This window comes from Athene noctua, chromosome 1 (assembly GCF_965140245.1).
Source record: "Athene noctua chromosome 1, bAthNoc1.hap1.1, whole genome shotgun sequence".
Lineage (NCBI taxonomy): Eukaryota > Metazoa > Chordata > Aves > Strigiformes > Strigidae > Athene > Athene noctua.
Genome location: NC_134037.1, coordinates 190,471,619 through 190,484,803, shown reverse-complemented (window position 1 = coordinate 190,484,803; position 13,185 = coordinate 190,471,619). Strand labels below are relative to the sequence as shown.

The window sequence follows — 13,185 nt, the reverse complement described above, 5'->3', positions numbered from 1 at the left end:
TATAAGGGGCAGCGGCGAGCCGGGGCCTCGGGGTGCTCTGCTGGGAAAAGGTAAGGGCCGGCCAGGTGTCTGTGTTTTATTATTATTACTCTTTTTCTCTCGTATATATAACAAACCTGTACATACGTGTATTTAAATGATACCGCCCCACACAGGGCGGCACTGCCGCGGCAGGTGGCGCCTCAGCAGCCCGGCGTGTGGGGCCCCTGCCCACCCGCACTCTCGTTTTTTGGGTGGGTTTTTTGGTTGTTTTGTTGGGTTTTGGGGTTTTTTTACCCAAAAAATTTGCCGTCCGGCATGATAGCAGGCCGGGCAGGCGCTTTCCAGCGGCCGGTCTGGGCTGCGCTGCCCGCCGGCTTCGTCGAGGCGGGGGGGCGACGACACGCACCCACTCAACCCCCCCCCCCCCGTCGTTGGCCATGTGAAGGCCGTTCACGAGCCCAGCACAAATAAACCCCGTTGCTGTGCGCTGCGAAGGTCAGACCCGTCTCGGCTGCAAACGCGGGTTTTGAGGGTTTGATTTTTGTACGCGCCTGCTCCTGACAGGCGGAGATAAACCGGGGCACCTCTCCCCACAGGCATGTCGTCCATCAAAGTGGAGTGCGTCGCCAGGGAGGGCTGCGGGATTGGGGAGTCGCCCGTCTGGGACGAGGAGGCGGGCGCGCTGCTCTTCGTGGACATCTCTCGCAGGAAGGTTTGCCGCTGGAGCGCGGCCGCCGCGCGGGTGGAGGCCGTGGCCGTGGGTAAGGGGCGGCCCGCGGAGCGCTGCTGGGCCCCGGGCCGCGGGGCGCCGGCTGCTGTGGCACCGCGCCCTGCCCTGCGCAGGCAGGACCCCGCGGGGGTGCTCAGTGGAGCTCGTCTCCTGGTGCAGGGGGGTCCCCCCTAAAACCCGACCTTGCTGGGCCGAAGGGGACAGCTTGTGCTGCGTGCATAAACTAAATGTCGTGACTGGCCAGGCTTGGCCCTGAGTTTCTTCTTATGATTTTGTGCGATTGGATTGCGGTTGATCCGCTTGATCTTTCCTGTAAATTGCTCACAACCTGCTCTTCTGTGCCCTCTTTGCCCCGGAGGTAAGGGTTACCGAGACTCTCCATCTCTGGTAGTCATGCCTGTCAAGAGTTTTGTTACTGATTTGAATGAGAAGGGCCCTTCACGTTTTCTTTATTAGAAGAAAATTTCCCGTAACGATTTAAGAAGGTGGTATTTTTTAAGGTAGCAGTGTCACTAGCTAGAGTCCCAATAGTTTAAATATTTATTCTAGAAAGGAAGGGGGTGTGCTAGCTTCTCATAAATAGTTGCAGATTTACTTCTGGATGTGATAACGTAAATATTTGTCTGAAGACAGCTCCTTAAATGGTTTAAGTACTGAGATTTATTACTTTCTCACGTTCACTAACACTTGATGAAAATCGCTTGCCCACCCATAAGCTTTTCACGTTATTCGCAGTAAATTGATCTGGACTTGTCTGCCTTTCAAATTACTGTAGTTGCCAGTTTTAAGATGAGAGAAGGCTTGATACTGATTTTGGACCTATTGCTTCCTATGCTTGTTTATGCCTCTTACTTTAGCTGAAGGAGAGTGCTTCTCCGTGCTTCCCCCCCAACTTGGACCTACTCTCTTTTACATGTGGCCTCTCTGGAGATGTAGAAGAGATACCAGCTGAAGTAGCTACTCTTTTTTCTTTTAACTTCCTTCTGCTTAGTAATAAAATAGTTGTAATTCATAGCTGTGCCTTTAGGAATACCATACCTAAAAGACCAGAAAAAAAAACCAGAGTGCCATGTGATAGAAATACCGGGTTGATGTCCAAAGTGGAAATTTGAGCGAGAAATTACTCATTACTGAAGCTTACAGAGAATTACAACAACCCCACACTGAGCAACAGCTTTAAATAACCGTTTCAGCCCCACAGGGAAAACACCACTACCTGCATAACCGGGGGGGGGCGGGGGAGGGCAGACTTTACGGTCAGTTCCTTGTTCGACATAAAATGGTAAATCAATTCCTGTGGATGCTGCTTAACAAAGCCCTCTGGGGTGGCAGCGGACTGAGCTGGGTGCGACGCCCGATAGATACGCTCACTTGTGCTGTGTTTGTGCAGTGAACATCAAGGTGCCTGTGTCCATCTCGCAGGTCTGACACACCCCTCTTCCCTGGAGTGCTTTGTCGGGAAGGTATGGGGCTATTCTTGTGGCTGTTGGGGCACCCGGGGAGCCGACACCTCCAGGGATGGGCAGGCAGGGGTATATAGGCTGCTGTGCTTAGGGGGCAGCTCCTCCCAGGGTGGGAAGGGGGGCCCTGGGGGCTGCCCGGCGGGAAGGGTTCCTGTGGACCGCGGCGCCAGGTGCTTTGCTCCCACACGCTGCCTGCAAAGCCCGTGCTGCCAGTGCAGGCAGAAAAGCGTTTTTAATGGGAAGAGCAGCAAAATGACCTCCTTTGGCGGGTGCCGCGCACGGCTGAGAGGATGCTGCCGACATCTGTGCTGTCACGGGAAGGAGAAGTGGCACCCACTCGCCCAGAGTAGGTGAGCCCAGACCATCAGCAGCCTCAGCAGTGCGGTCACCCTCGAGGTCACTTCTAGGTGAAGGAGTTGCTGGAGTTGAGCCTGCAGTCAGGTGTGCATCTCGGGCGTTGGGGACAGATAGCATTCGGGCTTCTGGCATGGTGGTACCGCTGCTGGGGCTGCAGAGGGAAGGGGCGTTCTCAGCCAAGAGCAAGCAGCCAGAAAGGAGCAGCTCCTCTTGGCAGCAGTGGCGGTTGTGTTTGTGAATCTATTACCTAATTATATACCTCTTCAAAGCTGTAAATACAAGAAATGTTTTATTAGAAATTAGAAAGTTGGCAATTAGTCCCATGCGTATTAAATATTATCCCAGATTTTATTGCCCTGTTTAAAGTTACAGTTCCTTATATTGTGTCTGGTTGCAGGCTTTTACAGAAATGTTACCTTCACATTCATTTCTCCGTTTTTTTACTACTTCCTTTATAATAACCTGCAATTGAGGTCTTACTGCATAATAGCTCAAATGAGTGTAAACTAACCATGGAGCATTTACTAATTCTCCATTTTGGTTTAACTCTTGGAAGGCTCTGCCACTCCTTGGTGTGTTTTTGGTGCTGCTTGGAGGCATGTCTGAACTGCATGGCAGAGTGTGGTGCAGGGGGTGGCTCTCCTGCCCAGGGTGACCTGTCCCAGTGCAGAGATACTCTTTGTCTCTGTGGGCTGTGACTGAACGGTCATGTAGGGCTGACTTACCCAGGAGCTGTGCTGAACAAACACAGTTGCTCCAGAGCTCTTGTGGCAATCAATTTTTCCCTTGGGGAGGAGGGAACCCACACAATAACCTGTGGTAAAAAGCAAACATGCTCTGTCCCCCTTTTTATATTGGTTTTGTTTTTTAAAGCACCTAGCAGAAACAGGTGCTGGTAATGATTATCACTTCTGGAAGCAGTGGTAATACTCACGCTCCCTGAGTTTTATGTCACAAAGTGGTTACTCTCTTTGTAGCAACTTTCTGTATTCATTAAGTATTCCCTCTTCACGTGAAAGAATTTGTTTCTGTGTATTTAAACATCAGTTTTGTTGGTAGAAAAGCAGGTTGTTTCTCTTGCCTTTGGTCTCACTGAGTTGGGTGTGACTGCTTGTATGTCTAAAGTAGGCAAAAAAGAAATGTCTTGCCATGGCACATACCTCTTTTCCATTTCACCCTATTTCTAGATGCTCCCGTGAGCTCCGTGGCTCTCCGGAAATCCGGGGATTATGTCATCACCCTGGGAACTAGGTTTGCTGCTTTGAAGTGGAAAGAGCAGTTGGTAACCACCATTACTCAGGTGGACAAGGATAAACCAAACAACCGATTCAACGATGGGAAAGTGGATCCTGCAGGGAGGTATTTCGCAGGTATGCTGCAGGCGGTTCCTCCCTTCTGCTGCTCCATTAGGTTTTGGTGATGAGATACACTGATCACTTGTAGATGCAGCAAGTGTTCATTCATAGTTAAATGGTTGATACTTTTTTTTTGTTGCCTTCAGGCAGAGTTTAATCCTATTTACAAATCCCGTTTGTATCACTTGGACACCATATTATCAGAACTATTCTTTTAAAAAGAGGCCCACTGTTCAGAGCCTGCCTAGTTACTCCCTGTTGGCATGCTTGTTCTGAATAATGGCAGAGTGCCAATAGAAAATAGTTTTCCAGTGAGAAATTTATGATATTGTGGGGTTTGTTATTTATAAATCAGAATTTATAGATGGTATTTCTAAAAACTATGTGACTATTCAGCGTGGAGAAGGCTCAGGGGGGTCTTATCCATGTGTATAAGTACCTGATGGGAGGTGAGTAAAGAAGATGGAGCCAGGCTCTGCTCAGTGGTGCCCAGTGACAGGACCACAGGCAATGGGCACAAACTGAAATTCAGGAAATTCTGTTTAAATGTAAGAAAACTTGTACTGAGGATGATCAAACAGTGGAGCAGGTTGTCCAGAGAGGCTGTGGAGTCTCTCTCTGCGGAGATCTTCAAGACACGATGCCGCCCTGAGCAGCCTGCAGTGGCTGATGCAGCTCTGTACAGGGGGTGGGCCTGAATGATCTCCAGAAGTGCCTTCCAGCCTCAGCTGTCCTGTGATCCTGTCCGCCTGTTTTTTAAAACACCATTCTGTGCATCTGCCCTGTAGTTGGGTCCCAAGGCTTACCTTAACTTGCTTTTTTTAACCAGCCTCTCAAGAGCCAGTCTCAGCTGCCAACTTCAAGCCACAAAGATGAGATTTGTTTTTGAAGAGGCTTTAGCAAGACTTAGTCTGAGGGAGGAGGATTTTTTTTTCCAGTCTGTCTGCTATAATGATGTTAAGATTTGTGGGAAGTTAAATGCTGACTAGACCTTTCTTAATATTTGAATGACTGAATAAAACATTTTGCAGAAATCGTGCTGCACACCATTTCTGCCACAGTTCAACAAAAAAGCAAAGGCTGTGTTTTGTCATTTTTGGCTAAAAGCACGTACTTCTGAAAATCTACCTTTCTCATTTGCTTTTAACCCAGTTTCTTCCCCAAATTTCTGAAGTCCCCACATTGCTCCTGACTACACTGGCGGTGTGGTCATCATCGTAGTGAGAGGCTGCCACCAAACTTGGGGGAAGGCCCATTCACCCTGAACCTGCTTTTTCCTCTTTGTCTCTGCACAGGTACGATGGCTGAGGAGATTCGACCTGCTGTACTGGAAAGACACCAGGGCTCTCTGTATACGCTCTTCTCCGACCTCTCAGTGGTGAAGCACTTTGATCAGGTAGACATTTCTAATGGGCTGGACTGGTCGCTGGATCACAGAATCTTCTTTTACATTGACAGCTTATCCTACTCAGTGGATGCCTTTGATTATGACCTCCAAACTGGAAAAATTGGTATGAATTGTTGTATTCTAAAATAATTGTTTGTACCTAGAGATTGTGATGTTTGTTTCTGTTCAGGTTATTATGCAGAGGTGATCAGTGCTTTGGGAGCTCTTCTTCTGAAACCTCTTTAGAACAAAGCAACAGAAGCCATATTAACATTCATCTGTGCCTTTGTAGGTTCCTAGCTCAAACTAGTCAGGGGCTGTTGGTAATATTATAGAGTATTTAAATTGTGTGGCAGAGGTTCAGTAATAATCTGGACTACTGTTACTAAAGGCATATCTGATCTTTCTGTGTAAAAAGGGCAAAGTGTTTCTTGTATGACTAGATTTCTGCAGCTGTGTTTTTATTATTGACATCATAGGCAAAGTAACAGAAAAGCTTGTAGTCTTGTGCAAAACCTCTGGTAGCTTCTAGATTCCCCCTGCCGCCCCCCCCCCCCCCCCCCCCCCCGTTTTGTTTTTTAAAATATAAGCTCTTAGGTGAAGATTCTGCAGACAGAGCTAAGCAACAACTGAGAGCAGTTACTCAAAACTTCTTCCTTCATTTATTTAAAACAAAACAAAACAACCCCTTAAGGGCTTCTACAAGCTTGGGCAAAGGAAAAATTCCGGTGACTTGGACTAATAATTTGCTTTTGAGTACATGGACTGCAGTATTTTGCTTTAAAAGAACCCGATCAGTTTGACACTTAGTTTTAAAACTGTGAATTTAAAGTCATTCTAGGTGTAGCATCTTGTACCAATGTCTCCCTGCTGTGGCTTACAATTGAATTTTTCTTTAGGAAATAGGGTGGTTCTCCTCTCTCTCACCCGTGCTCACTCTCTTTCTGTGGGCAATTTGACAATCCCCAGGAGCACAAAGGAAACTCATTAAAAATACTGCTACATATGAGAAATATTGAAGTTGTCGGAACATAAAATAAACAGTGTTGGAAAGTCGGTTTTAATTTTCTTTAATAACAGTGGATAAAAGTTCAGAAAGAGTTTTTCATTTTTAGGTTGACAGTATGCCTTTGAAGTTGATGCTTTTCGTAACTCTGTGTTTATATAAACTCTCAGTTTATATATCTGAAGGTCAGTTTTGTGTTGGAACAGCGATTATTGGCACGTTCCAGCAATCTGTTTGAAAAGTCTCCCGTTCTCTCAGTGGAAGCGACCCATACTTGAAGTGATCCAAACTGATTTTAGAACAAGTAATTAATTTTCTGAATATATATAACATTAATTTATTCAGTTATTTATTTAATATTGTAAGTAGGGAGAATGAGCAGTACAGTAGAAAAGAACACCAGAAAAAAAGGTTATACTTCCAATGGATAGAAACTGATCCACAGGATTTCATGCTGAGAAACAACTTCTCAGGAAACAAACAGGGCAGCAGACACAATCCATTTCTTTCATATGAAAAATCTCAGGACTTTAACACAGCTTTAGAAAATAATAGTACAAATAATTCTGCTGGGCTGTGACTGATAAAAATTTTAACAACTGTCTCACTCAGTTTTGTTGTGGTTTTTCTACCCTGCAGGCAACCGTAGGAGTATATACAAACTGGAAAAAGACGAAAGCATTCCCGATGGGATGTGTATTGATACAGAAGGCAAACTCTGGGTAGCTTGTTACGATGGTGGGAGAGTGATTCGTCTTGACCCTGAAACAGGTGAGTCCTCGCAAAGGGTAGACTGGAATTCTGTTTAAAAAAAAGAAAAAAAAGCAAAGAATGAGAGGTGGGTTTTTTCCCCTCACAGAAATTGTATATGTGCTCCTTTTAAAACACTATTTTTTTTAAACAATTATATGTCCCTGCTCTCAGAAGTTAGCTTTGTAGATGTCTCCTTTGTTCCCAGCCTCTGTTGTGTTGGAAAAGGTAAAGTTGCTGAGGAGATTACCATTATGCTTGTGAATTGTTTGAGTTAGCCTCCACTTGCATCCTCCAAACTTAAGATTAGCGTTTACCTCATTGATAAATGATGTGGAAGAAAATTAATAAGCCACAAAATAGCAAAGATGACTTAAGCTATTTTTTTGTCTTCTTTCTTCAGCATAGTGTATTATTTTGGGCAGCTTACTGAGGCTAATACAAGTCCCACATGACACTTACGCCAGCAACGTGTTTTTATTGTTGAATATTACTTACATGATAAATTTTGCAATTGAAATAATAAAAAATATTTAATGAATTCCACAGCGTTTTATCATTCCCACAGTAATGTCTTGGGTGTGCCCATTATGTGAGCCAATGTTGTTCATTGCTACTCTCATTTGGACTTTGGTGGTCTGCCAAGCATGGTTTAGTCTGTCTAAAAAACACATGTAGAGCACTTCAGGGAGACTGAACCACACTGTCTGCAAGGGGCAAGTAGATGAGAATGGGAACATGATTTTGACAAATCCCAGACAGCATAGTCTGTATAATGCAGCATAGGAGCAACTACACTGGGTTGCATCTGGGGTCCCTTGAACCCAGGTCCAGCCCTAGCAGAAGTCTTGGGGTTTTGTGGAGCTGCAGATCCAGGCATGCCAGTGTCCCTTGATGCGTGCAGTGCACAGCGGACCCTTGCACACGCGTGCACCAGGCAGATCAGGCTGCAACCTCTCTTCTGACTCCACTGGAACCTCCTATTTGAGGCTCAGGCTGTGCTTTTCCCCTCATCTTTTGATTTGTACCCATCCAAGGTTTTGCAAACCTTCAGGACTTCCTCCTGTCCTGCAGAGTCTGCACCCCAGCCCTAGGGGGAGGAACCTCCAGCTGGGAGATCCCAGCAGCTCTGAGACCTGTTCCTAGTCCTACATCCTCCTCCTTTGGTGGGCAGAGCACCCCTTGGTGACCTTTTCTAGCCCCTTGAATACTCTTCTGGAGCAGTGGACTTTACTGTTTTTCCTCTCTGGTTTACTCTTTATACCCTTTTCCTCCCTGGCCTTCACTACCTTATTTTTTCCACTTGTTTTCCCTTTCCTCCTCCCTTTTGGAGGTGTTTTCTTAAGGGAAAGCTAAACAGAACAGTGTCCATAAGCAGATGTGTAGGGAGACTAAGAATATCAACAGCAGAGTACGTCCCCCTAATGCACTCCGACTCTAACGCTGCTCAGATCAAGGTCTTTTACAGCTGAATGTGATTTTGATGTAGGTGGATTTTGATGTAGGTGGATTTCTCTTCTGTGAACCTGTTTGTCCCCCCTCGCCCATATGAAATTCCCAGCACCCCAGTAGCAAGAAGTTTCACAGGTTAAGTGTCCATGTCAAAAAGAGCCACCCTCTTTGTGGGTATCTCATGATTATTTGCCCTCTCTGCACTCTCATTTTATAATAATATCTAAAATCTGCAATTTGCTGAATTCGGAGTAAATTGTAACTATTCAGGGAGATAACTGGGACAGGTTTGAAGAGAACTCCATGAAAGCCTCTCTTTTAATGCACAGTAGCTGTTAAGTGTGGCTTGAATGACTGTCAGCCAGTTGCAGATACGTCCAGTGATACAGAGCTCATCTAAAGCACCTGAGGGATGTTCAGGTTTCACTGATAGCAAAACTTGGACCATGTTTTGGAGAGGAAAACTTTTTTGTTTGGCATCTTTTCTAAGTGAACGTTTTGCCTGTTCAGGGTGAAGTGGCTTTTCAGGTCTAGGCGGCTTTAGCATAGATAAGCTGCTGCCTTTAGATTCAGGATGTGCTACAGGGGAAGGCTGTGATGACTGATCCCACTGGGTTTGCAAAGGGCTCGAAAGGGATGTCTAACTTGTATGTTGCCAAGTCTTGTCATACCTTCCAGTCACTTAGTGACCTGCTAGTTTTATGCAATTGTGTCTTTTAATTGGGAATTAAATATTTTACATTTCTTCCTAATGAATGTATTTTTATATCCTTTGATTCTATAGGGTCTAAAAGATTTGCTAAGTTTCTCTCTTCTGTAGATACCAAGCACAGATGAACACTTCAGGTAGATTTTAGAGCATCCAGGTGCAGATTTTCTTGCATTTCCAGGAAGACATTGTTCATCTCAGAGCTTTGTAAATAATATCTTCCATGTTGTTATCTGCTGAGACCACTCTCCAAGTACTGTCAGGGTCTTTCCCCTTGTCTTTGGGGCTTATGCCTGTTTTTCCCTTTGAATGGCCTTTTCACTCATTTTCTCCCAGACTTGATGTCAGTCAATTTCTAGGGTGGCCTCTGGAGCATTTTATAAGCCACCATGTAACCCATGTAGCTGTGTAATACTTCCACTGCCAGCTGACTGGATAACCACAAAGTGTTGCTAGAGCAAGTTGGCAGGAGCACCATCTTGGGGACTTGTATTGGTCCTTGTCACTCCCAGGCAACAGAAACGATTTCTTCTCTCCCAGTTTTGTAGATATTTTGAAAAATCTGCTCTTCTCAGGGAAAAAAACCAATTAACCAGACATGCAAATAACCTCTGACAATCTAAACACTGTTACAATGGTTTTGATTTTTATTTTTTTCGCTTTGATTTTTCCTTTGGCCATTGTGGGTCAAAAAGTGTGCCAAATAAGCTTATTACAGAGCATCAGGAATCCCAGAGTGCTCACACTTTCCAGGCTATTACATTACAAGAGACTCTTTCACCACTGCTCATTTGCTATTTTATTTCTTCCGGGATTAAAAGAGAGTTTAAAAGCATCCAGCCCTCGTGTCAGGGTTGTCTGTGAAGCAAAGATGGTTCCACTCATCCCTCTTAGTCCTGTATTCTGGATGTAATGGTTACATCCATACTAGCAAGTAAAATGAATCAGGCAGTGTCCTTTAGTCCCGTACCATATGGCATATCATAGCATATTTTGCACAGCCAGGCTGTCTTCCCACACCAAAACAGCACTCAGACTGTCTCTGGGGAGAAGTGTACGCAACTAGGTGGGCCAAAATTGTGCCAGGACTCCACCGACGGCTTAATAATGTGACCCTGCTCTTAGCTGCGCTTATGACCCGCTTAGTGTTGTGGTACAGGTGAAGCTCTTCAGTCTGTGTTTTTGTCAGTTCTTTTCAGTTCTGCTAACATCACTGCGAGGGACCAAGGCACAGCTTGCTGGATGAGGCAAAAGGTTTTAAAGACAGGTGCTTGCTTTGATAAACATCTCATGAGAAATGGTGCCGCACTGTGAAGTTGACCAGAAACAACTTCTGGGTGTTAAGTGGGCCAAACTTTCCTCTTTTTCTTTCTCCTTGTGGGGTTCCCAACATCAAAATTGCTCTCTTGCTATTTCAACATGTCGCTAAACAGTTACTGTGTGGGGCCCAAGCCCTTACACATGCAGTAGCAGTGCTAGAGAAATTACATGTTTTGTAAGGAGTTTCATGTAGTGTATTTCCAGAAAGAGAAATTCAGTTGTAGGTAAGTAAAATAGGCATGATGGATGTAAGCCCTTATTGCCTAGAATTAGGAGGCATTTAAAAAAATCTGCTGTAAGGTGTCTCGACAGCCTTCTGGTTAAGGCTGGAGGCAATCTGTTCACTACTGTCATTAGGATGGTAGGTATTTGTTGGTATAATAAATGCATAATATTATTTATGGTAGTGCTAGTTTCTTGTAAACTTCAGACATGTCCCATGATCCCTATTTTATGCAAACTTGATTTGAAATGCTATTGAAATTCAGGAAAAACTTCTAGGAATTAATATTCCTTAACTGCAGGCAGTGGCAGTGTAGCACGAGGTCTGCTTGCTCCAGGCTTCCTTTGTAGTTAAAAGCAGAAAAGTCAGCAGGCCAAGGGTGTGATTCATGTGACCTATTTTAGGGAGGAATTATATCCCATTTCCATTGGCTGCATGGGCAGCCTAGATTCTGAACTCAGATACAGATGTAGGTGCTATGGATGTTAGCATTTAATTAGAGGACAGGCTGGGGTTGGGGGTGGGATTTCTTAGTGATAACTGAGACCGAAACTTGTCAAATTATACATCGTCAACAATGCAGTTCACAGAAGTCTGTTTTTTCCCTGTCACGGTGCTCATCAATATGCTGAAACTCAGCGTCGGACCTCCCCCTGCCCTGGTACCTGCTTTTGTGGAACGCCTGGCTCCCCGCTGGTTATTCGCAATGATTTGTTTAAATTTCTTGTCTTAAGTAGACAAACAGGAAATGGCATGCATATTTTTTTCTTCAGGAAAAAGACTCCAGACTGTGAAACTTCCTGTTGACAAGACAACTTCCTGCTGTTTTGGAGGAAAAGATTATTCAGAAATGTATGTGACTTCTGCCAGTGATGGGATGGATAAAGAGTGGCTTTCACGGCAGCCACAGGCTGGCGGGATTTTCAAGGTGAATGGTCCTTTTTCCTGTTGCCTTAGAAGGCCATTTTTCCCTCTTGCATTTTTCAGGTAGCAAACCTGTGAGTGGTGGGAAGCAGGAAAAGGGTGGTTGTAGGAACATCAGTCATATATGTTAAGTTACTGTTTGCATTTTTGGTTTCTGTTGCAAAAGAAGAAAGCTAAATGTATTTAGAGATTTCAGAATACTTCCGAGTTTGAAATTTTTGACAATGCTGATACTGTAAATTTTCTATGCCATCGTCTCTGTCTACTTTCCCCCTCCCATCACAGTTTGATTTTTTATTTATTATGGAAAGAATGTGTAAATACTTCTGTGTCTTGATCAATGGTGGATAAAAGGATCTGCTTTTATTTACTTTCTAGTTAGTTATAAATAGCTTATCTCTTTAAAAATTTGTCACCTTGGCATATGTTTTAAAGCCCTGCTTTTCCATATGTGTGCATACCAAAGGTTACATTGTGAACTGCAGAATTAAGGCTTAAGTATTATCTGGAAAGAGGCTTTTGGGGAATGGACTCTGGCCTGTGATTACTCAGCTTTAGAGAAAGAGCATAGGTTGAAGTTCCCGGCTGTGATGAGCTCCTGTGTGCAAAATGTAGTAGGATGTCAAGTCGGAGGACACAGTCCTTTCCTAAATTAAAGCACGTGTCTAGCTGTGAAAGAAAATCAAGTGTCTGACAGTGGTGAATGGTTGAACTAATCTCTTTTTTTTTTTTTTTCTCTCTGTTTCAATAGATAACAGGGCTAGGGGTGAAAGGAGTCCCACCGTATCCATTTGCAGGTTGAATATACACTCTTCAGAATGGATTAGAGAGGACTGACATAAGCAAGACAATTTGGAAGGTCTTATTCTGGTGTTCAGCATCTTTGTTTTGAAACCGTAACACAATTATAATACCTCATCAGGAAAGGATGAAAACCTACTGAAATACATGGAATATTTTAAAACTGATCTCTTTTTTTCCCCTTTGAACTCTATTACATTAAATATCTGATGGTGCTTTTTCTGTTGTGCTAAAAGGATTCTCACCTGAATAAACTGCTGAATATTGTAACTTTCTTTTATGATTAAATAACATTTTAATATATTTTCTTTTATTGTTTATTCTCCCATCTCATTTGCATCTTATGCTGTATTGGTTTATTGATTAAACTACTTGTACTGTCGCTTTTACACATTTTCAGAGTTCCTCATAAAACAGCCATTTGTGGTCTTACTGCTGCTTTAACTGGAACTTCATTTGTCCCATGGTGTTCTCAACAACTCAAACATTAATACCTATTCCTGTGCATCTGCAGCTTCGTTTTACATTACATTTTTAAGGCTGAGGCAGTGGTTGTGCTTAAATAAACTCTGGTCAGATGGAGCTGATCATCATCTCTCTCCAGTGCATGTCACTGTGTTGCTCATTTTGTTGAATATAAACCCCAAACTTTTGGGATCAAGAACCATATCTTTGTCCATCCGCTGAAGATGTCAGCCTGTTCTGGGGAGATCCATGATGACAGGA

The 13,185-nt window shown here is 44.1% G+C and overlaps 1 protein-coding gene across 2 annotated transcripts; it reads left to right on the top strand.

The window, feature by feature from the left end:
- Window positions 1–580: 580 nt before the first annotated feature.
- LOC141972314 (regucalcin) lies at window positions 581–12,842 on the top strand. 2 transcript variants are annotated; one of them, XM_074930203.1, is made up of 6 exons: window positions 581–743; window positions 3,720–3,902; window positions 5,183–5,398; window positions 6,920–7,051; window positions 11,508–11,662; window positions 12,410–12,842. In XM_074930203.1, the coding sequence occupies exons 1-6, from the start codon at window positions 581–583 to the stop codon at window positions 12,458–12,460; spliced, it is 900 nt and encodes a 299-aa protein (XP_074786304.1). In that variant the 3' UTR covers window positions 12,461–12,842. The 2 variants fall into 2 exon arrangements, with proteins under 2 accessions (XP_074786304.1, XP_074786305.1); XM_074930204.1 differs by lacking the exon at window positions 5,183–5,398.
- The last annotated feature ends 343 nt before the right edge of the window (window positions 12,843–13,185 follow it).

Bases quoted from the DNA above. Each gene is read 5' to 3' on its own strand.
- LOC141972314 (XM_074930203.1), top strand. From the start codon at position 581: ATGTCGTCCATCAAAGTGGAGTGCGTCGCCAGGGAGGGCTGCGGGATT. The intron at 744-3,719 runs GTAAGGGGCGGC...CCCTATTTCTAG, and splicing joins GGTGGAGGCCGTGGCCGTGG to ATGCTCCCGTGAGCTCCGTG. The intron at 5,399-6,919 runs GTATGAATTGTT...TCTACCCTGCAG, and splicing joins CCTCCAAACTGGAAAAATTG to GCAACCGTAGGAGTATATAC.